The sequence below is a fragment of the Muscardinus avellanarius genome (genome assembly GCF_963383645.1).
Source record: "Muscardinus avellanarius genome assembly, chromosome: 11".
In the NCBI taxonomy this organism is placed as follows: domain Eukaryota; kingdom Metazoa; phylum Chordata; class Mammalia; order Rodentia; family Gliridae; genus Muscardinus; species Muscardinus avellanarius.
In genome coordinates, this window is record NC_137797.1 from 40,355,341 (window position 1) to 40,377,686 (window position 22,346).

Consider the following 22,346-nt stretch of genomic DNA (forward strand, 5'->3'; position numbering starts at 1 on the left):
TGACATCATTTTTCTCATTTTTATGGCTGAGTAAAATTCCATTACTTGCATTTCTCGAATGACATAAGAAGTTGATCATGTTTTCATAGGTTTACTTGTTGTCTGTATATTTTCTTTGATGAGGTAGCTGGTCAGATCTTTTGTCTATTTTTTGATTGGGTTGTTTGTTTTGCTATTGTTGATTTTAACATTTGTATGTTTTGTGTATCAATCCTTTTTCTAATGTGTGTTTTGCAATTATTTTATTTTGGTCTGTGACTTGTGTTTGCATTTTCTTAATAGTGTTTTTTTAATTATTTTTTATTGGTGCATTTTGGTCATATATCTTAATGAGGTACAAGATGGTAGAGGCATACATGCACAAAGCACTCATGTAGCCCTTCCCCAATTCTACACAATCCCCTCCCTTTTGCTCATGTTTGGCTCAGCAATTGACTTTGATATGTTTATGAACATACATCATGTACATAGGAAATTTACCTCTTCCCCCTCTCATAAACCCTCAGTTGGGTTGCCTTATTTGCACCTCCATGGTTAATTTTGTTCCTTTTTATGGACAAGTAACATTTTATTGTGTATATATCCCGTAGTTTTGTAATCCATTCATCTGCTGATGGAAATCTTGTCTGGTTCCATAGTTGTGAACTGTGGTGCTATAAACATAGGTATGCCTGTAATAGTCTAGTAGTTTGTTTTCCATTCTTTTGAGTAGATATCCTGAATTCATATTGCTGGAGAATATGGTAGATTTGTTCCCATTCTTCTAAGGATTCCCCATACTAATTTCCAAAGTGGTTGCAGTAGTTTGCAATCCCACCAACAATATATTAGAGTTCCCATTTCTCCACATTCTTGCCAGAATTTGTTGTTGTTTGTGTTTTTAATGATTGCCATTCTAATAAGTTAGGTGAAATCTCAAGGTATTTTTGAATTGCATCTCATTGCTATTGAGGTTGAACATTCTTTCATAAATGTCTTGGACATTTGAATTTCTTTTGTAAAGTGTCTATTTAGTTCACTTGCTCATTATTTGTTTTCTTAGAGGAAAGTTTCTAGAATTCTCTGTATATTTTAGATATTAATTCTTTATTGGAGGAGGAGCTAGCAAAAATCTTCTACCATTCTGTCAGCTCTCTGTTGATGTTCTTGATAGTTTCCTTTGCTGCACAAAACCTTTTCAGTTTAATACAATCCCATGTATTGATCGTTCTTCTAAATTCTTGTGCCTCTGGTGTCTTGTTGAGAAAGTTTTTATCTGTGACTTTGTGTTGCCATGTTGGACCTATGCCATCTTGGAGTAGCTAAAAGGCCTCTTGGAGTAGCTGTAAGGTCTCTTATCTATTTAAAGTATTGTTTGTTTGTTTTTTTCACATCTTCTGTTGCTAGGAAGGGAATATCAAGTTACAAATGCTGCAGAAATTGAAAGAACTGTATGCTCACAAGTAAACTGAGAGATATTTAAGGAAGACTGCACAGAGAAATATCACCTCAATAAATTTAGTAAGGTTAAATATCTGGCTCTTGGTTTGACAAGCCTAGAAATGTCATAATTTTATTAATGTTATTGAGTGGTTTTTAAATTGATATAAAAAGGATAAATGTGTAATGTCATTCACCTGCTTAATTCCTTTTATAAATCCCATTGCCCCTTACAAAAGATAAAAAATAATTTTAAGTACTATTATTGGTGCATTATAGTTTCACATCATAATGTAGTTCATAGTGATGGTACATACATACACACAGCACTTGGTGAGCTTTTTCCAGGCTCCATCCTCACTCCCACTCCCAATACAAGATATTGAGATCGGCATTGGTATTCTCTCCTATGTACCTAATGTCCACCACAGTGCTTCCTTCATCAATTCTTTCTCCCTCTTCTCACTCTCCACTATACTACCTCCCTTGCTCCCCTGAAATTTCTCCTCCATTATCTAATGTGTCTCTTGTGTACCAATTATCCCTAGCTCCCTTATATTAGAAAAAAGTATGACCCTTCATTTTCTGTGACTGGCTAATCTCAACATGATGTTCTCTAGGACCATCCATTTTCCTGCAAATGGCATAATTTTGTTCTTCATTATTGCTGAGTAGAATTTTATTGTGTGTATATCCCATAATTTTTTAATCCATTCATCTGTTGATGGACACCTACATTAGTTCTATAATTTGGCTATAGTGAATTTTGCTATGAATATGTATATTTCACTATAAATATCAAAATTTTAGTCTGTTTGGAAGGATACCCAGGAGTGGCATAGCTGGATCATATGGTTGATTCACTCCCAGTTTTCTGAAGATAACCAGTTTCTCTAACACCATTTTTGAAAAGGCTATCTTTTCTCTAGTGTATGTTTTTGGAGTGTTTAAAAAAAGTAATTGGCCATAAGTGTGTGGATTTGTTTCTGAATCTTTTATTCAATTCTATTTTTCTCTGTGTCTATTTTCGTGCCAATACCATGCTGTTTTCATTACTATAATTCTGTTATTATAATTTGAAGTCAGGTATCAAGGTTCTTCCTACATGTTTCTTATTGATGAGAATTGTGTTGGCTCTTCTGGGTCTCTTATTTTTCATATAAGTTTAAGGCTTATTTTTCCAGCTCTATGAAGTATGACATTAGTATTTTAATAGGTATTACATTGAATATATAGATCACTGAAAGATGTTAAGCTCCAAAGATCTTTCGTAAAATATATTGCCTATAGATAATAATTATATAATGAATAATTTAAAAAATTGAATGGGTAGATTTATATTAAGTATTCTTATACCAAGCATGAAAATAGTTTTTAGAAAAGAAAATGCCACATTTTAAGAATCTATTCTTTCTATTCAAGAACATGGAAGATCTTTTCATCTCCTAAGGTCTTCTTTAATTTCTTTTATCAATGTTTTAAAATATTCTTTGTAAAGATCTTTTACCTCCTTGGTTAGGTTTATTCCTAAGCATTTTGTGTTTTGGGGGATATACTGAGTGGAAGTGTTTTCTGGGTTTCTTTTTCAGTGGATTTGGGGTTAGCATACACAGGTAAAGCTTCTGATTTTTCAATATTGATTTTTTATCCAGATACTTTGATGATTTGTTGATCAGGTTTATAAGCTTTTTGTTTGAGCTTGTTGGAGCTTCAACATATAGTATCATGTCATCTGCAAATAGTGATAGTTTGAGTTCTTCTTTTCCTATTTGTACTCTTTTGATTTCCTTATCTTGCCTTATTGCTCTGGCTAGAGTCTCAAGTACTATATTTTAAAAGAATTTGTGATAATCTTTTACTTGTTTCTGTTTTTAGGAGGAATTCTCACAATTTTTTCCATTTAATATGATGTTGGTTTTGAGCCAGTTATATATTATCTTTATGATATTGAGGTATATTCCTTCTATTCCTATTCTCTGCAGTGCTTTTAGCATAAATGGGTGTTGGATTTTGTCAAATGCTTTTTCAGGGTCTATTGAAATGATCATGTAATTTTTGTCTTTGGTTCTTTTTATATGATGAATTACATGGATTTTTTCATATATTAAACTAGCCTTACATCCCTGGGGTAAACCCTACTTGTTCATGGTGTATGATTTTCTTGAAGTGGTTTTGTATGTATATTTCTAGTGTCTTGTATAGAAGTTTTGCATCTAAGTTTTTTCTTTAATTTATTTTTTTATTAATTTATTTTTTAAATTAGTGCATTGTAGCATTGTAGTCATATATCAATCACATTGGAGTACAAGACTTTAGAGGATATACAAGCACACATCATCCAATTAGCCCTCCTCCAGCCCCCATCCCATTCCCTCCCCCTCCCTCCATCCCACTCTTCTTTGGTGATTTACCTTGATACATTTGTTTATGTACCTCCTGCATTTTAAAGAGGCTCCGTCCTCCAGTATTACATACCCTCTGATTGGTCACATTAGTTGCTTCACTATAGGGCCCTTTCTATAGCTCAACCTCTTCCTGTTGCCCTTTTCCTCCTAGTTATTGCTGACTAAGAGAAGCATCTGATTTATATTTTCTGCAATATTTCTCTGTGCATGCTGTGTTGCAAGTACCGATCCCACTCTTGATGGTCCCAGTAGTGGCCTGGCTACTCAGTGGACTGATCCCGACCTCGCTGGCTCAAGCAGCGGCCTTGCCTCATGGGAGGCCCCAGTTCTGGTCTCGCTGGCCCCCGCACCGGTCTAACCCCTAAGCTGGCTTTGGTCCCGGCCTTGGAGGCCGCAGGAGTGAACTTGCCTCACGCCAGGCTCCGATGCTGGCCACTGGCCCCTGCACCGGCCTAACCCCTTGGCAGGATTCCAATCCCAGCCTCGGAGGCCCCAGCTCCGGCCTAGCCTCACAGCAGGCTCCAATGCCGGCCTCGTTGTCCCCAGCACCAGCCTAACCCCTCGGCAGGTTCCGTTCTCAGGTTAGGAGGCCCCAGCACTGGCCTTGTCTCACGGCAGGCTCCGATGCTGGCCTCGCCTCACGGCAGGCTCTGATGCCGGCCTTGCTGGCCCCAGCACCGGTCTAGCCCTTCGGAAGGTTGTTATCCTGACCTTGGAGGCCCCAGTACCGGCCTTGCCTCACGGCAGGCTCCGATGCCGGCCTCGCTGGCCCCAGCACCGGCCTAACCCCTCAGCAGGCTCTTATCCTGACCTCGGAGGCCCCAGTACCGGCCTTGCCTCATGACAGGCTCTGATGCCAGCCTCGCTGGCCCCAGCACTGGCCTAACCCCTCAGCAGGCTCCGGTCCCGTCCTCGGAGGCCCCGGCACTGGCCTTGCCTCACGGCAGGCTCCGATGCCGGCCTCACTGGCCCCAGCACCGGCCTAACCCCTCGGCAGGCTATTATCCTGGCCTCGCTGGCCCCAGCACCGGCCTAACCCCTCAGCAGGTTCCAGACCCGACTCGGATGCCCCAGCACAAGCCTTGCCTCATGGCAGGCTCCTATGCCGGCCTCGCTGGCCCCAGCATTGGTCTAACCCCTCGGCAGGTTCCAATCCCGGCCATGGAGGCCTCAGTAGTGGCCTTGCCTCACAGCAAGCTCCGATATCGGCCACTGGCCCCGGCGCCCGCCTAACCCCTCAGCAGTTTCCGATCACTGTCTCTGTGGTTATTATTTCAAAGGTTCCAGGTGTAATGTATCAGATCTCTGCCTCCCCTGAGTATTGGCCACTGGCATTGCCACTGCCTCCACCGTTTCAAATCCTTCCCAGGCTCTTTTTCCACTCTGAATGTTGTCCAGTGTTCCTAAGCATTGCATCTAAGTTTGATCATTGATATAGGCTTGTAGTTTTCTTTCCTTGAGCTTTCATCTAATTTTGGTATGAATGTGATATTAGTTTCATAGAATGTATTTGGAAGAGTCCTGTTTCTTTCTATTTCACAAAACAGATTGAGGAGTATTGGGGTTAGCACTTCCATAAAGGTTGTATAAAATTCACTTGGAAAATATCAAAATGGCCATTCTTCCAAAAGTGATCTACAGATTCAACACAATGCCCATAAAATTACCAAGGTCATTCCCCACAGACATTGAAAATCAGTCTTTAAATTCATATGGAACAAAACAAAAAAAAAAAAAAACCAGAAATAGCAAAAGTAGTTTTCAGCAGCAAGAACCATGCAGGAGGCATCACAATACCTGACTTCAAACAATACTACAAAGCCACAATAATAAAAACAGCATGGTACTGGTAAAAAAAAAAAGACACATAGACCAATTGGCAAGAATAGAAGTCTCAGAAATAAATATGCACCCTTAAGGCCAATTGATTTTTTGACAAAGGGGCCAAAAATATACATTGGAAAAAAAGATAGCCTCTTCAATGGTGTTGACAAAACTGATTAACCATATGCAGAAAACCCACAATTTCTCACCCTGCACAAGAGTCAATTGAACGTGGAGCAAAAATTGGAAATCAGATCAGAGACCTTGCCTGTTTTTAAAGAGGGCACAGGTCCAACATTTCAACACATAGAGCAGATAAAACCTTTTTCAACAAGACCCCAAAGGCATAAGAAAGTAAAGGTGGGTAAATATGTTGGATTTCATTAAATTGAAGGTCTTTTATACAGCAAAGGATACCCATCAAGAACATCAACACAGAGCCAACATAATGGGAGAAAAAGTTTGTCAACTATTCCAAATGCTGGAGGATGGGAAAAATTGGGAACTCTAATAGGTTGTTGGTGGGAATGCAAATTAGTGCAATCACTTTGGAAAACAGTATGGAGGATCCTCAGAAGAATGGGAACAAACCTACCATATGATCCAACAATACCACTTCAGGGTATCTACCCAAAAGAATGAAAAACAAAATACCAAACTAGTGCATTCATAACTATGTTTATAGCCACACAATTCACAATTTCCAAACTATGAAACCAGCCAAGATGTCCATCAACAGATGAATGGATTACAAAACTATGAGATATGTGCACAATGGTATTTTACTCAACCATAAAAATAATAAAATTATGTCATTTATAGGGAGATGGATGGAACTGGAGAACATTATGATAAGTGAGATTAGTCAGTCACAAAAAAATAATCTTATGCTCTTCCTAATATGCAAGAGCGAGGGAGAAAAAGGGTTTTAAGAGGAACTTTAGATGAGGAAGAAGAAACCATAGGTGAGCAAATAAGGTGACCTGAGAGGGATAAGAGGCAGGAAAAGAGAAATTCCCCAAAGTACATCATGTACATTCACAAATATATAAATGTCAGTCACTAAACCAAACCTGAGAAGGAGGGAAGGGCATAGAATCTGGTTAAGGGCTAAATGAGTGATGTGTGCATGTATGCCTTTATCATCTTGTACTCCATTAAGATGTATGATTACAATGCACCAATAAAAATTTTAAAAATAAAAATCTATTCTTCAATGGCTGAACATTTGGTTTGTTTCCACTTTTTTTTCCTTTGGTGGTACTGGGGTTCATGGAAGCCCTTCTACCTCCAGGCTACACTCCCAGGCCTATTTTATACTGTTTTTGTTGTTGTTGTTTTTTATTTGGAAACGGTCTTTTAAGTCAGCATAGCTAGCTTCAAACCTGTGCGATCCTCCTGTCTCTGCCTCCCAAGTGTGGGGATTACAAGAGTGCGCCACCATGCACGGTGGGTGCCGTTTCCACTTTTTAAGATATAATGAATAAAGTTTCTGTGACCATGCATATACAAGTTTTTGTATGGACATATGTCTTTAATTTTGGGGAGTATATAACGAGAAATACAATTATTGGATCATATGACAATTCTATATTTTATCATTGTAGAAATTGTCAGACTCTATCTCAAACCAGCCTTACCAGTTTATGTTCTCACCATATTTCTGAGGCCCAGTCTTCAAATATACCATCATGTTGGGAGCTAGAATTTCAACATATGGATTTAGAAAACACAGTGTGTTCAGTCCACAGGAAATAGTGACTAGCTTATCTTTTTTTGTGTGTTGCTTGATCCAAAATAAGTTATCATATGTTTACTTCTTACCTTATATTTTCCAGTAGTTTTATACTTTTTGTATGCTTGAGCTTTTTCTGTGCTATTTCCTTGATCTGAACATTCATTGACTATTTTGCCCAGATAAGTCTTACTCGCTTTTCACACTTGATCTCAAGTAGTCTCGCCATGTACACACCCACTTGAGGGTCCAGTTGAAGTATGGCTGTGCACGCTGAGCAACAGGGATGAAGCTCCATCACCATGCTTAGTACACCATGCTATAATTGCTGTTGTTAACTTTATTGGTAATGTCATTTTCACTCTTGAACACATTCTAATGCCTGTAAAAATTTGTAAGGTCTTCTACATATTAGGCATACAGTAATATTTTGTTGGAGTCCATAAAAGAATTACCAAAATGTAATTTATTAATTTCCAGTGAGAAATGGTATTGATAAGAATATTATAATCCAGAATGGTCGCATAAAGAAGAGTCCTTTTAGAACTACATAGAAAACTCAGAATATTTAGAGGCACTATTTTAGGTTACTGGATTGTAATAATTGCAAAACACACATACACATAAATTTACCCCCTTTCCCAGAATAATCCTTGGGCCAGGCCACCATTTTGAAAAATAAATGCTTAGAAGAGACTGACTAGCTTTCACTTCTATGGTTTGATTTTCCTTGTTACTTGATGCTATCTCTCTGGAAAATTCTGTTTACCTATATGCTAGCACAACATATTAGGACACAAAGTGTTCTCTGAGTCATGCTCTTCTAAATGAAGCACACAATAAAATTCTTCACGGCAGAACAATATGTTTGAATACACTTTACAATTTTTATAGCACCCACTCCAGCATTTTAGTTCAGTGAATAGTCAACAATGTCCTAGCCTAAATATTTTTGGTTATATAATTATAATTCCATTGACGGCTAGAGAGACAGGATTTTGTTTGGTTTTGCTTAAGTTAGAGCTTTGTCGGGAGATTTAAATGATCAGCCTGAATGCTATTTTGTGTGCCTGGAAGTGTTTGACACAGCAGGTATTACCTAACCAGATGCTAAAGCATTTTAAATTAATATGCAGCATCTTGTCAAACATGCCTCCTGCTTTACACTGTCAGAGCTGTTGAAAATTGGCTTTTCCTGCCAACAGAGTTTTTGGTTGGCAATGATTCAGTCCTGACAAGCTTTCACTACAATGCTTACTGGTCCAGGTGATTTTACTAAAGTGCTTAAAATGTTGGATTATAATAAATTTTCAAATTATTCAAGCATCAAAAAAGAAAAAAAAATATCCTTTAGGCATTGCTAGAAGAAAAAAGATTCTTTCCCTTTCCATAAAGATGAGTCAAAATCAAGGGCAAGATCACTAATGGGACTACATAACTAGAGGGCTTGGTTGGCCTATAACAGATAATCTTCCTATGTTGTCTTCTTTCATATATTTGATGCCATAAGATCAGGCCTAGATGTTTTTTACATTTACAGAAAAGTACAAAGGGAGGTGGATCGGATAAAAAAGAAAGAAAACTTAAAATGGTATAACCCCAGTCTTGGTTCAAAACCATTGTGTTTGTCTCTTTCCTACTCTAGTAATAACAGGCAGAGGGACATGGTTTGAGAATAAGGAAGCTACTCAAACTTAGAGCCAGAGTTTAAAGAGTGTATTCATTCAACAAGGTCTATCCCACTCACCTGGTTCAGGAAGTCTATGAAAGGCTTCAGGTTGTAACCTTGGTTCTTGCCCAGACTTGTAGACAGCCAGGCCCTCTCTCCCTGAAAACTCTTTAAATGTGTTTTTTGTTGTCATTTTATTTTAGCCTCAGACAGTGTTTAATGGCTATGTGAGCCCTGTAATAGATGTAAAAAGTTACAAGCAGAAAGGTGCAGAAAGAGTAATAGCAGATGAAATCAGAGATGTATTTAGGGGGATCTGCTTTTAAGAAGAGTTTTATGACACTCAGAGTTTTTCTTATAGTTTTTATCCCTAAAGACATTCATATTATAGTGTTATTTGATGTGTTTAAGCTAATAATCTAATTCTTAGATTAGTAAGAATTCATTAAGTATAAAGAAACAAAAGGGTTCAATAAGGCATTTTCTCTTTAAAATATGCTGAGTATTTTTAGTATAACATACTAATGTCCATTATTTCTATTGTGCTAGTTCACATATAGTATAGCTTAACACTTCTTTATTTCCACTTTAAGGGATAATCCAGATGTCTCAGATTTTTAATTATAATCAATATTAGGACTTTCTAAAGAAAAATGAGTTACAATGAGATTTATGTAAGTATAACTCAGATTTGCAACTCTCAAGTATATTGCAGTTACTATTAATGCAAAACACATTAATTTTATATACCCTAAAGCATCTAATATTAAATTTTCTTAATATTGAAACCTAGGCCCTGTAGTAATTTTTAATTTGTACCCACACCAATCCAATAAGAAAGAGTTGCTACCAATATCACCCGGGTGGACAACTGAGCTTAGAAAGTCCACTACTATTATCAAAATATTAATGTAGTTCTGGCTCTGAAATCTTTACCACTTGGATTATGCCTCTCCACTTGTAACTTCCACAAATCAGCAGAGCATGAGGCCAATTTACCTAACAACCACCCTGAGTGCACTATCTAGAGCTCAGAGTATTTTGGAGGCCCCAAGTAAATGTTTTAATTCCTTTTATATTTAAAAATATATAATTTATATTATTTTATAGACAAGCTCGCAGACAAATACAAAAGTTCTTAGAGCCCTCTGAAGATACAAAGTAGTCCAGGAGGAATAATTGATTTGGGAGTATCAAAACACTCTACCGTGCCTCTATTTTTGCTTCCAACCAATCTATGGTGACACTGTCTGCCCTCTGGGACTCATTGCCAAGCTGAGTCATCTCTAACAGACTGCTGTTAAAGAGCAACAAATACCTGGGGCAACTTTATACAGATAGTGACAAATAAGAGTTCAGGAAACACAGTGGGAATCAGATTTAAGACAGGCATATTTTTGTGGGCGTGCAGTGAATGATTCATGTTAGGAACATAAAGTTTGATAGTTAGACAGGCTGAGGATGCCTGACAGCACCAATATTTGATTTCAACAAACATATACTGTTCGCAAGACTCTAGTTATCTTAATTGGGGGAGGTTTTGCAAACAGAAGTCACCAGGTATCCGTGTACACATCCACCATAAAATGGCTCTTCAGGAACATTACATTTTAGACAGACTTGCATCCATCCCCAGGTTACCATGATACTTCAACACAATCTGTTATGCAGTTTTAGGAAAAAGACAAAATGTTCTTTTAATTAGAATATGCATAAATAAAAATCAAGAGGCATAAAATATAATTTACATGGAATTTAAATCTCTCTTTTATTTTAACTTGGGCAGCTTGCATCACTGAGTTCCATAAAAATTCTGAGTCCAGTTGTGCCTGTCAAATTGTATTAGTTCCACAAGTGATTCTACCTTCCAGCTGTCTTGCCCAGGGCTGACCAGAAGACATGGCTATTTCACGTAGTAATTTTGGATGACAGCTTTCGCTGGGCTTATGTGAGTCTAGAAGGCAATTATAAAAACAGAGGTCATTAACACCATATTTGATTACATAACATAATAATGGAAAAAGTCCTTATGTATTTGAAGTGGAAAACTGGTCCCATAATAATTTTTATGTTTCCAAACTAATATTTCTGACTAAATTTCTAAAGACTTGTGAATTATAATGGCTAATTTATGAATATGAGTATGTAAAGTATAATATTTAAGGAAAATACTAAGCCTTTATGTTGCCTTGTTTTATCTAATCATTTAATGTACTTAAAAAGTATGTCTTTATAAGTGTTTTCAAAAGGGAATATGTACCTTTATATATGTAAACTTTTATGCAATTATATCCAAAGATATAAAGGTTTTAAAGTCAACCAAGTATTATAAATAGAATTTTTGGAAGAACTTTCATTTTTCAAAACAGAAAAGATTAAACTATAGAAATGGGGGGCAAAGCCTAAGGAATTTGTTATCAAAAACATTTTAGAATGGTTAATTTGTCTAATTTAAATGCTAGATGTCAACTCAGCATGTCTCCATGCCATATGCTTTCCTGAGAGCTATTTTTGATTTGCACAAATGGTTGGAAAACTAACTTAGAAGATGCTTATTTGTGGATGGTAAGGATGTTGGTGGAGATTAGTGATGCTGAATTCTAACTCACCCTTTATTTTTTCTCTTCCTTCTTAGACTGCATTGCAACCATGATTCTTTAGCTCATACTTATTCAGTTATATGGCTGTAGAAATAGGGCTAATGATTCATTAATCAAGTGGCCCACAGAGTCAGAGAATACAAGTGTAATTGAAAGATACTTTTAAAATTGGCAGCATGATCAATAGATTGCTAGGAATTTCTCTGTGGATTTCCCCATATTGCTAACTTGAAATTTAAAGGGTAAAATTTCCTTCTTGTCATGCAACTTCTGCTGACCTGCTTTCCTGAGGTGAGGACTCACCTATTAAATCAAGACCTTTCAAACACTCAGCAAATGAGAAACTACATCCTTTTCCCCAATTAAGCCTCAAGTAGGCACACTTTATGAAATGAGTCAGGGAATATAACAGTCACTTTTTGCCCTTCTATGTTTAGTAGTAACGATCAGAAATGAATTTAAAGATGAGAATAGTATTTACTGGATCTTTCTGTGAAGCCTAGCAGGTTATGATGATTTGCCAGGTGGAAAGAGGCATGACTCAAAAAGAAGAGGAAAGATGGCCAGAGGACATTCTAATTCTGTACCTTGATTTTTTTTTTTTTTCTCCTGTGGAGGTTACTCTTATAGAATGTAAGTAGGCAGAGGAACTGAAAGAATCTTTATTTTGCCAATGTATTTTTTCTCTTTGGAAAAAAAAAATGCAAGGACCAAGGAAAAGCTTCATTGCCTTAAACAGAAGAACCCATCAATCTAAGGGCGCTTACTTCTGATATTAGCAGTGCAAATGCTCCCATTATGGATAACTCAAGTTCATCCGCAGTTCAGAAAGCACACACAATGGTGAAACCACTGTGAAGATACAAAGAAAAGTTAACTTTGCTCTCGGTTATGGCATACTTGAGGGATACTGGTGTCATATGAGCATTGTCATGTACTAGAAGGAACCACACTAGTGTTACTTAATCCAATCTCTTTTATCCAAGTGTTCTTACCTGTGTCCTAGAAATGATAAGGCTGCTATGATGAATAAATGACATAATATATACAAAATTCTGGTGAATGTCCCTAGCTCCAAATAAGGGGTCAAGAAGCAGTTTAAGAAAGGGCAAGGGAACAGAGGCAGAGCAAAGATAGTAACACTGAGAACTTCGATGAGATAGTGGAACTGCAGATTTTATATAATTCAAGAGACTTGTCACTTCAAAGCAGGAATTAGATGACTTGTGCTGATGCTTACGAAATGATGCCTTCAACATATTTTTCAGATACTAAGAAGAACAACTTATTTTACTTTTTTTGAGGGAGTGAATGTTCTATATTATCAGTTGAATTAATGTTGAGAAGCATTTAATTTAGTAAGAAAAGGTTTATTCCAGGCAAAAAAGGTGAGTTATGAATGCCTGGATGCATATCCAGGGCAACTGACCCTAACACTGCTTTCGCTGTCACCTAGAACAGTGTGTCTTGCAAGTGAGTGCTCATAGAATGTGTGTGGGAAGGACAGGGCTCATGCTAAGAAAAGCCAGGCACCACACCCTTCAGAGGGCATTTTATGGCACTGTGTTTTCTAGATCCTGACCTCTCTTTAAATTTGCAAGAAAAAATACAGAGTAGACGAAGTAATTTTGTTCCTTGGGAAAAGTAAGGAGTTGGCACACTATGGTTAGGGAACAAAATGACTGGTCTGAACATTTGCTGAATGTGTTTTTGATCTAATCTTGTTTCAGACATTAAAAGCAAACTCAGCTTTTCCTATCTCTTTTAATTTAGACATGGTGAAGTATGAATATTTTTGTAACATTTATCCCTTACAGATTTCAACTTCTGACAAAATTCTGTATTATATTTCGGGTTGTTTCTTACCTTTTTTTGCTCAAAATTATATCTCTGACATATTTTTATTCTAATGCAAAGATCCAATCTATTCTGTTCCTTGCAGAATATTTCCCCAAGTAGAATTACTAATATTAATTCATCTATTTCCCTATTCCTGGAAATAGTGGTTGTTCCAATTGACCACAAAACCAGTTTTTCTCAGAATTTCTTGCATTATTATGGGCTGTTTATAAATTCTCAAAACCAAATATAAAAGATATATTATTGCTCAAATCTAATTTGGCTATGGATTTGGAGGAACTTTATAGAAAATACTGTTCTAACAACACAGTTTGAGAAACTGGATGCTATTGGGATTAGTGAGATAATAAGATCTAAGTTGCTTCTTAGACTTCCCGATATATTGTAAGGACTTTGTCAATGTTAACTATATTTCTTTTTCTTTTTCTTTTTCTATTTCTATTTTTTTCCTCCTCCTCCTCCTCCTCTTCCTCCTCCTCCTTCTTCTCCTTCTTCTTCTTCTTCTTCTTCTTCTTCTTCTTCTTATTATTATTATTATTATTATTATTAGATGGCATTACTTAGCTCATGCTATGAATGAAGAAGGAAGTACAAAAAAAAAAAAAGAAATGTCAGAAGAGAAGTATACAAATTTTGGGTGGTTAATTCTATCAAATCTGCATCCATTGCAGTTCCAGATAAGTGAGACATTATTTTATAATATGGGTTGCTCCATGGAGAAGGAACTGCCTTGGGTCTCCTGCTTCCCTACATTCTCATTAGACTAATTAAGGGAGATCCTGCAAGATAATTGTGGTAATGATTAGAAAGACTGGGACTCCTAATACTTTAAATCTGAATCATAAAAACCAATAAACAACTAGATTCAAAATGATAGGACAAAAGAGGATAACACTTAACATCTGGTGAACTGTGCTCAGAGCTAATTCACCCCTTATGGCTTAAGAACTTTGTGAACTTAGACATAACATATTTGTAATTCATCTTTCTAAACCATCAGATAGGAATGAGATTCCATTTCCAGGAACTTATAGGGAAAGATGAGATTAAAAAATGTAAAAATAGTGCTTGAAATTTGCTAGAAGTTAATAAATATAACATTAATCTTAATGCATAGATCAACAAACAGCACGTTCATAACAACAACAAAACACATCATCTGTTCCAAATAACATCTTGGTCAAATTTGGTCTTCTGTTTTAAATATATGCTTGTTTTCATTTTCTCTTATTCTTTAATGAATAAAATCACATTTTATCATTGTAGAGAGTTTTGATAATAGAAACATATAAAAGTTTCGAACCAAAATAATTCATAATTATGTCACCACTAAAGATATATAATATTACCATTCTGAAACATTTATTTTAGGTCTCATTTACTTCTATAGATGGTATACTTACCCTTAGAATGATAAGCACAAATATATGTTTTTATAATTTGGTTTGTCATTCAATGTACAAATTTTATTTGTAATGTGAGTCAACATTATAGTAAATAAGTATAGGTATCCTTTGAAATGCCTACATGTTAATTATACACAATATAAAATCTTTATGTGCCACTTTTTTCTCCATCAAAATTTTACAATATAAAAAGTTATTGTTTTTTTTTTAAAAAAAAGGGTTTACTGTTTTCTACTGGTGCTTATTTCCATTCTCCACTTAAATAATATTCTCCAAAAGTATCAACAACATGTAAGCAGGCAGCAGTCAGGAGGGAAAACATTTATCTGCAACAGCATCCAAAATGTAACAATGAACTCTTTCATCTAGATTCCAAGCTTGAAAGTAAGCTCTAAGGTCTTTGAAGTGCCCACTGGGCTGGTGCCATTCAGAGAAATTCAACAAAATAAGTGGTTTGATGCAAATGAAAATATAAATCCCAAATCTTTCCCAGCTAAGCATAATTATTATACTCATTTACTAAATTTGCCTTCATGAAGGTTAGGTTAACCAAAACTGTCTCTCCCATATTTTCTTTTCTTTTTAATCTTCTGAGAGTGCCCTTATCAACCTGAACCTAAATTTTCCCAAATATTTAAATATTTGATAAGAATTGATTTTGCTATTGAGGATCATTGTGAAGTTTTTCATGATAATATGGATCTATCATTTTTAAAAGTTAAATTAGTATTTGCTTATAACTTAGATTACCAGAATGGTTGGAATAGATTTTTTTATTAATTAATCTTTTCTAAGTCTTAATTCACTACTTAAAGATAAAAACACTCATGTCTTGTGATTTCTGATCTTGGGACTGAAAGCCATTGGAATTTCCTTCAAAGTGTCATTAACCACTTGAAGATAGGATTACTCCACATCCTCCAACTTTGGGTTATAATGTAACCTGTTTTCATTTATTGAAAATATTAATTTGTCACCCACTGTGTCTTAAGAAACTGGTGATATATATAGATGTGAGCAAGTAAAATTCACTTTACTTGTACACATAAAGCTTACCTGTCAAACAGACTGAGAAATACAAAGATTAACAAGAAAGTCTTAGAAAACATTATCAAATGTTGGATAAGTTTTTTAATCAAAATAATAATATTTATTATTTTGTTAGAGAAAAGTGTTTTCTTTCTTCACCTTGCTAATAACTTTCTTAGTCTCTGAATAGCATTCAATGGAGTTTTTTGTATTGTTGCTTTTATGATGTACTATATATTTTGTCTAAATATTACTGTATAGAAATCAAAGTATAAGATTTGGGGGCTGCTCAGAAAATGAGCCAAACAAATCATTCTAGCAATAATCATATTAATGCTAAAGTCAATATGAAGGATGTGATATTTTTGAAATGTACTTTGTACATCCATGTGAGCAGTACATTTTGATTAAAAAAAGTGTATAAGTATTATAGGTTAGCATTTTTTGAATAATGGAATGCATATCAATCAGGCAATACAGTCAACATCTTCCCCCAGTCTTTTCTTTCAAAATCTTATATTTGGCATATTGTTCTTCCAGCCTGAATTCATTCTTTTGTATCTTGAACACGATTTCCAATCTTTTTATTCTTTTCCAGGAATTTGCTGCATTGACAAAAGAATTGAATGCCTGCAGGGAACAACTTCTAGAAAAAGAAGAAGAAATCTCTGAACTTAAAGCAGAAAGAAACAACACAAGAGTAAGTGTAAAGCATCCTCTTCTTAGAATTAATTACATATGTAGTTCAGTGACTGATGTACTGCATATATAAAAAAAGGAAGCATAAGCACTTAAAAACTTTATGAATACTTTAAGCACATACAAATTCACAGTCAGTGGTTGCCTTTAAAAAAAAGAGAATATACTACATGACTGAAAATAAAAAGACAGGAAACCTAAATTATAGTTTCAGCTACTAAATCACTATGTTGCCTTGGAAAATATTTCTATTTCTTCTGGTCTTTATTGTACTTTAAAAATATGGGATGAATTTCGATAATAGGTTTCAAACTTTCAGGAGATTGTATTGGGAACAGAGAAATATATCAGAGGCTAGCAATGGACAAAGAAGGAGAGGTTTGGGAGAGAAATAAGAGTTAAAATGATAGGGTGCCAATGGCATAGATTTGGTCCTTTCTTCATTTCAAATAATCTATTTAAAGGGTTTTTTTTTTTGTCTTTTTTTTTTTTTTGTCTTTTTTGGAACGGGGGATCGAACCCAGAGCGCCACACCTGCAAAGCAGGAGCTTTGCCACTGAGCTACATCCCAGCCCTCAAATAATCTATTTAAAAAATGAAAAAGCATTAAGAGTAAGAAGTCATTGAAACAGACCTCTGCCAATAGGAGTCCTACCATTTATATCTTAGAAGATCTCTAAGAAGACTGCCAGTGCTGATACATTATTTCATGAAATCTTATTTCACTGAAATTTTTTCATTCTACACTTAAAACCCGTGCATCTAATCAATTATATCACATGTCATGTGACATTAAAGTTCAGAATTTTGATCAAAGGTGCTATATTTTCAAGGTCAGCAAAAAACAGCCATGAATTTTCATTAAATACAAAACTGTTATATTACTCATAAATTAAAATAATTTTTCTTTTAAAATAAAATAGAAATTCTTTTTGTGTGTATATGAATTCAATTTAAATATTAAGCAGGTAAAAATGTTTTAAGTTCCATATTTTTAACAGATTAATGCTAAGAAAACAAATAGTTGTTGGCCCATTCGTTTTATTCTCAGTCTTAAAGATGAATATAAAAATATGGCTTCACAAGCCGTTCACTTGTGCCTGGAATGAGAGAGAATTACATGCAAAATGGTTGTATAATCAGACTCAATTTATATCCTTATTTATCAAGGGCTCTGTGAGAGAAAAAGGATTCATACACCTACATGTGAATTGTTTTAATTGAAACTTTGATGCATCAGTCTCAGATTGCCTCAAAGAGGGCATTACATGGGCAGTTTAGATGATGTTATACAATATTGGATGATTTATTTCTATTTCTTTAAAAATGTTACTCTTGATTTTTAACTTTACACTGCATATCATGCATATTTCAAGTTTGTTTCAGCCATAAGTCTTATTCTGTCTTATCCCATTATCTTATGTTTTAATTTGGATATAAGGCAGTACAGCCAAAAGTAGGAACAGAAAACTGAGAAAGGAATTAAATGCATACCTTTTATGCACTGTATGTATTTCTCCTTTAGATACCCTTTCTCTCTATAGCCTTATGAAGGAGATGTTTCAATCATTCCATTTCACAGGCAAAGCAAATGAATTAAAAAATGGTCAGAAAATTGCCAGTTATCATATAATTAGTAAAGAGTAGAGAAAAGATTTGAAAGGTAAAGCAATCTAAATCCAGAGCCCTAAGCATGAGGTCATCAGCACTACTACTCAAGTTAAATTCATGAAGGAACTAAAAGGTATAGGGCAGAATAGAGCAAATGTTGCTGGGGAGTTAGATTGCTTTAGTGTGGCATGTGTTGTTCCTTCTGAAGTGTGGCCAGTTTTAGTGAACTTGAAGTTTGGTTTCAGTATCCACATAATTTTTATCACATTAAATCTCATAAATCCCATAAGTATTGTTGGCTATGTACCTGCAAAGGAGCTTTGGACAATAAAGGAAGCAACATGAGCTAAAGGAGAAATATTTGCTCAGGAGTCAGAAGGAGAAAAATATAGAGTTCTTTTAGGAAAACGGAAATTGAGGCCATTGATTTTAAGCATGAATAATAGTTACTTTGAAAATATGAATAAAACTAAGAAACATTTTTCTACCTTCCTTAAAGCAGTAATGTAAAGGATTTTTCTTGCTATGTCAAGGAAAACAAACATAGGAAGCGTCTGTTGTACAGAAAACTAATTATATAACAATTTCTGAGATTGTGTAACCACCCTGAACCTCCTCCATCTCTGTGTGTGTGTGCATGTGCATGTGTGTGTGTGTGTATGTGTGTATGCATGCTTTCAAGGTAGAACTCAGATACATTTTCCCTCTTCTCTCAAAATGTCTTATCAAATCTTGGTAAGTTTAACTATTTTAATAGATTTTTATAGTTGTTTATTTATATGCATTGTATTTGCTCTTGCTATAAACATCTACTCGTTAGTCATGAAAAAAAGCAGTATGATTAAGTTTTATTCTCACTCATAAAGTTTGTTATTAGACTTCAGTCTTCTAAGTTCCAGGGTTCTAATAAACTTCTGTCTTTCTCAACATTGAAGAATTAGCATAAATTCATAAACTGAGATAAATAACACAAAGACCGTTCACAAAGAGAACTCCTGAGTGAATAGGGTCAACTGTGTTAATTTTGGAGTGTCAAAAAAAGCAATAGATCATAAAGGGTTTTTTCTCAATATAGTTGAATTAATTTATATCTTTTCTCAAGCAAAAGCTTCAGCCAAGCATGGTGGTACATGCTTGTAATCCCAACATTTGGGAGGCTGACACAGGAGGATCTGGGTTCCACAACAGGCTCAGCTACTACTTAGTGAGGCCCTTTGCAACTCAGTGAGACCCTGTTTCAAAATATAGAAAAAAAATAGGGCTGAGGTGTAATTCAGGGGTAGAATGCCATGGGTTCCATCCCTGTAAAACACACACACACACACACACACACACACACACACACAAAGCTTAAGTTCAGTGTGAGTTAAAGTTTACTTAATATGCATAGTAAAAACAATGAAAATATAGTAGGTAATCTTATTAATTAAATGCTAAGTGATTTTCCAAAAGTTTTACATGTTTAACTTGCCATGTCCTCACAGGAAGCTCACTATAATCTCTAAACTAGCAAGGAAACTAAGGTACTGAGATGCCAAAGTCCACAGAGCTTGCGAGTGACACACCCAGGGATTCTGCTTCTTGGCTTAGCCACAGGATATATAGTCAAGAAATCATTTTTCTGTGATACCTACATATCACATCTGATACAAAAGGACTGTGTTTAAAGAAGAGAAAAGTTTGTTCAAATTTTTGTAATTTGGTCTTAATTGAATTTATGTTAATTATATAGAATGCAATTTATTTATTCCCGTGTCAGAACTGAAAGTTATGGCCAAGTATCAGTTTTGTTAATATAGAAACAATTGATATACAGCTTAAAAATAGGAGGAATAAAAGAAAAAAAATTCTAGAGTTGCTTTTAAATATAGCTACCTCAAATAATTAAATTGAAGGCATGAAAATAAAATCATCCTAAGTGTATTCTAATTATACAAAAATACAAATTTCAAAAATTACACGGGACATTGATAGAAACATAGAAATACACCTGATTTTTTAACATTTCTATACCAATAAAATTGTAGAAAATTTACATAAAATTTGATAAATAAATTTAATAAAATAAGATTTATAAACTGAATCTATAAACCTAAAAGCATACATAAAAATGGAAAAATACATCAGACTAATTAAAAGTTATGAAACAAACATTTATTCCTAAAACTCCTCTGACCATATTTGGCAAGGTATCAAACAATTTATTTCTAATATTTTAACATGTTCAAATTTATAAAATAAAACATTATATTTTGAAGAATATATATTAAATAAATTATAAATGAAAACTGGAAATTTAATATAGTTATGGGTATGATGATAGAGTTTTTAATATAATTACACATATGTCAATAACAGAATTGAGAATAGTGTTTTTTTATAGCTGAAGACCTCAAAATATAATTTATATTATTGAGAATGGTTTAGAATATTAACTATTTTGTGACTGAAAAAAAATTTATAATATCGAAAGCCAAACCTAATATCATTTATAAATAACAGAATTGCAATTCAATCTCATGGATTATAAATTAAAAAAAGATTTAATTTATTGGAAATATTCATTATCACACCCTTATTTTTGTTCTGAGCCAAATGAATTATTTTAATAGAGGTTGAGATAAAATCAGCCACCTATTAATAAAAAGAAAAAACTTACTCTTTTTGATAAACTCGAGTACACAAATTAACATAGTCTTGGAACATATTTCCTAAATGTGTAGAACATACAATTCAACCACAAAAGTAATACATTACCGGATGAAAGAAGATAAAATTACTTTTTTGTATACGCATATGTGTGTGTTTGTAAATATATATATATATATATTTTTTTTTTCTGTTCTGAGAATGGAACCCAGGGGCATTCTACCTCTGAGCTACATCCCCAGCCCTATATTATTTATTTATTTATTTATTTATTTATTTATTTATATGTTTGTTTATTTATTTTGCAGGTTTGGGAATGGAACCCAGGGGCATTTGACCTCCAAGTTACACCCCCCTGCTCTATTTTTTATTCTTTATTTTGAAACAGGGTCTCACTAAGTTACAGAGGGCCTCACTAAGTAGCTGAGGCTGTCTGTGAACCATAGTCCTCCAGTCTCAGCCTCCCGAATGCTGGGATTATAAACGTGTGCCACCACACCAGGTTAGTCCTTTTATTTTTGAAACAGGGTTTCATTGATTTAGGAAGTGCCTCCCTAAGCAGCTGAGGCTGTCCTCGAACTGCCATCCTCCAGTCTCCACTTCCCAAATGCTGGGATTACAAGGGTGTGCTACCACCCCGGTGTCTGTATAATGTTTAAAATGAAAGTGTTATGTATGGTAAGATATGGTGAATGCCTGTAATCCTGGTACTTGGGAGGCTGACACAGGAGGAAATTCAGATTCAAGGCCTGCCTCAGCAAAATAGCAAGACTCTCAATATCCTAGTGAGACCTTGTTTTCAAACAAAAAATGAAAAGGTCCTTGGGTATAGTTTGTACCCTGAGTTCAACCCATAGTACCACAAAAAATAAAATACATACATATATCATATATATACATATATATCATACTTATCATAAATATGATAAGCATAAGGGTAAAAAAGAAAGGACCATGCTCTATGTTCTCCCAACAGCTATTGCATTCAAAAACAAGAAACATACATAAAATCCTTGTAATGCATGGTAGTGTGTGTGTGTGTTGTGTGTATGTGTGTGTGTGTGTGTGTGTGTGTGTGAGAGAGAGAGAGAGAGAGAGAGAGAGAGAGAGAGAGAGAGAAGAGAGAGAGAGAGAGAGAGAGAGGGAGAGAGAGAGAGAGAGAGAGAGAGAGAGAGAGAGAGAGAGAGAGAAAGAGAGAGAGAGAGGGAGAGAGAGAGAGAGAGAGAGAGGGAGAGAGAGAGAGAGAAAGAAATATATGGTGTGCTGTGCATATATTTTATTTATGTGTTTATATGTATTGGCTATGGTGATTTAAAAGTCATTCCAACATAAAATTGATAGGCATTTAGTTCCTGTGATCTGAGTATACCAAATACAGCATCAATAGCACCTTCTGCAAAAGTTTATCTTTTTTACAATATTTATTTATTTATTTATTTT

At 35.0% G+C, this 22,346-nt stretch overlaps 1 protein-coding gene across 12 annotated transcripts in view; it reads left to right on the plus strand.

The window, feature by feature from the left end:
- The window catches only part of PPFIA2 (PTPRF interacting protein alpha 2), a gene marked incomplete at both ends in the record, with an annotated part of 485,975 nt that overhangs the window by 273,346 nt on the left and 190,283 nt on the right, over positions 1-22,346 (plus strand). For all 12 annotated transcript variants that reach the window (XM_080705637.1, XM_080705639.1, XM_080705631.1 and 9 more), the window contains one exon: positions 16,546-16,647. In XM_080705637.1, the coding sequence (XP_080561763.1) occupies positions 16,546-16,647 (102 nt within the window). The remainder of the gene's footprint in view (positions 1-16,545; positions 16,648-22,346) is intronic.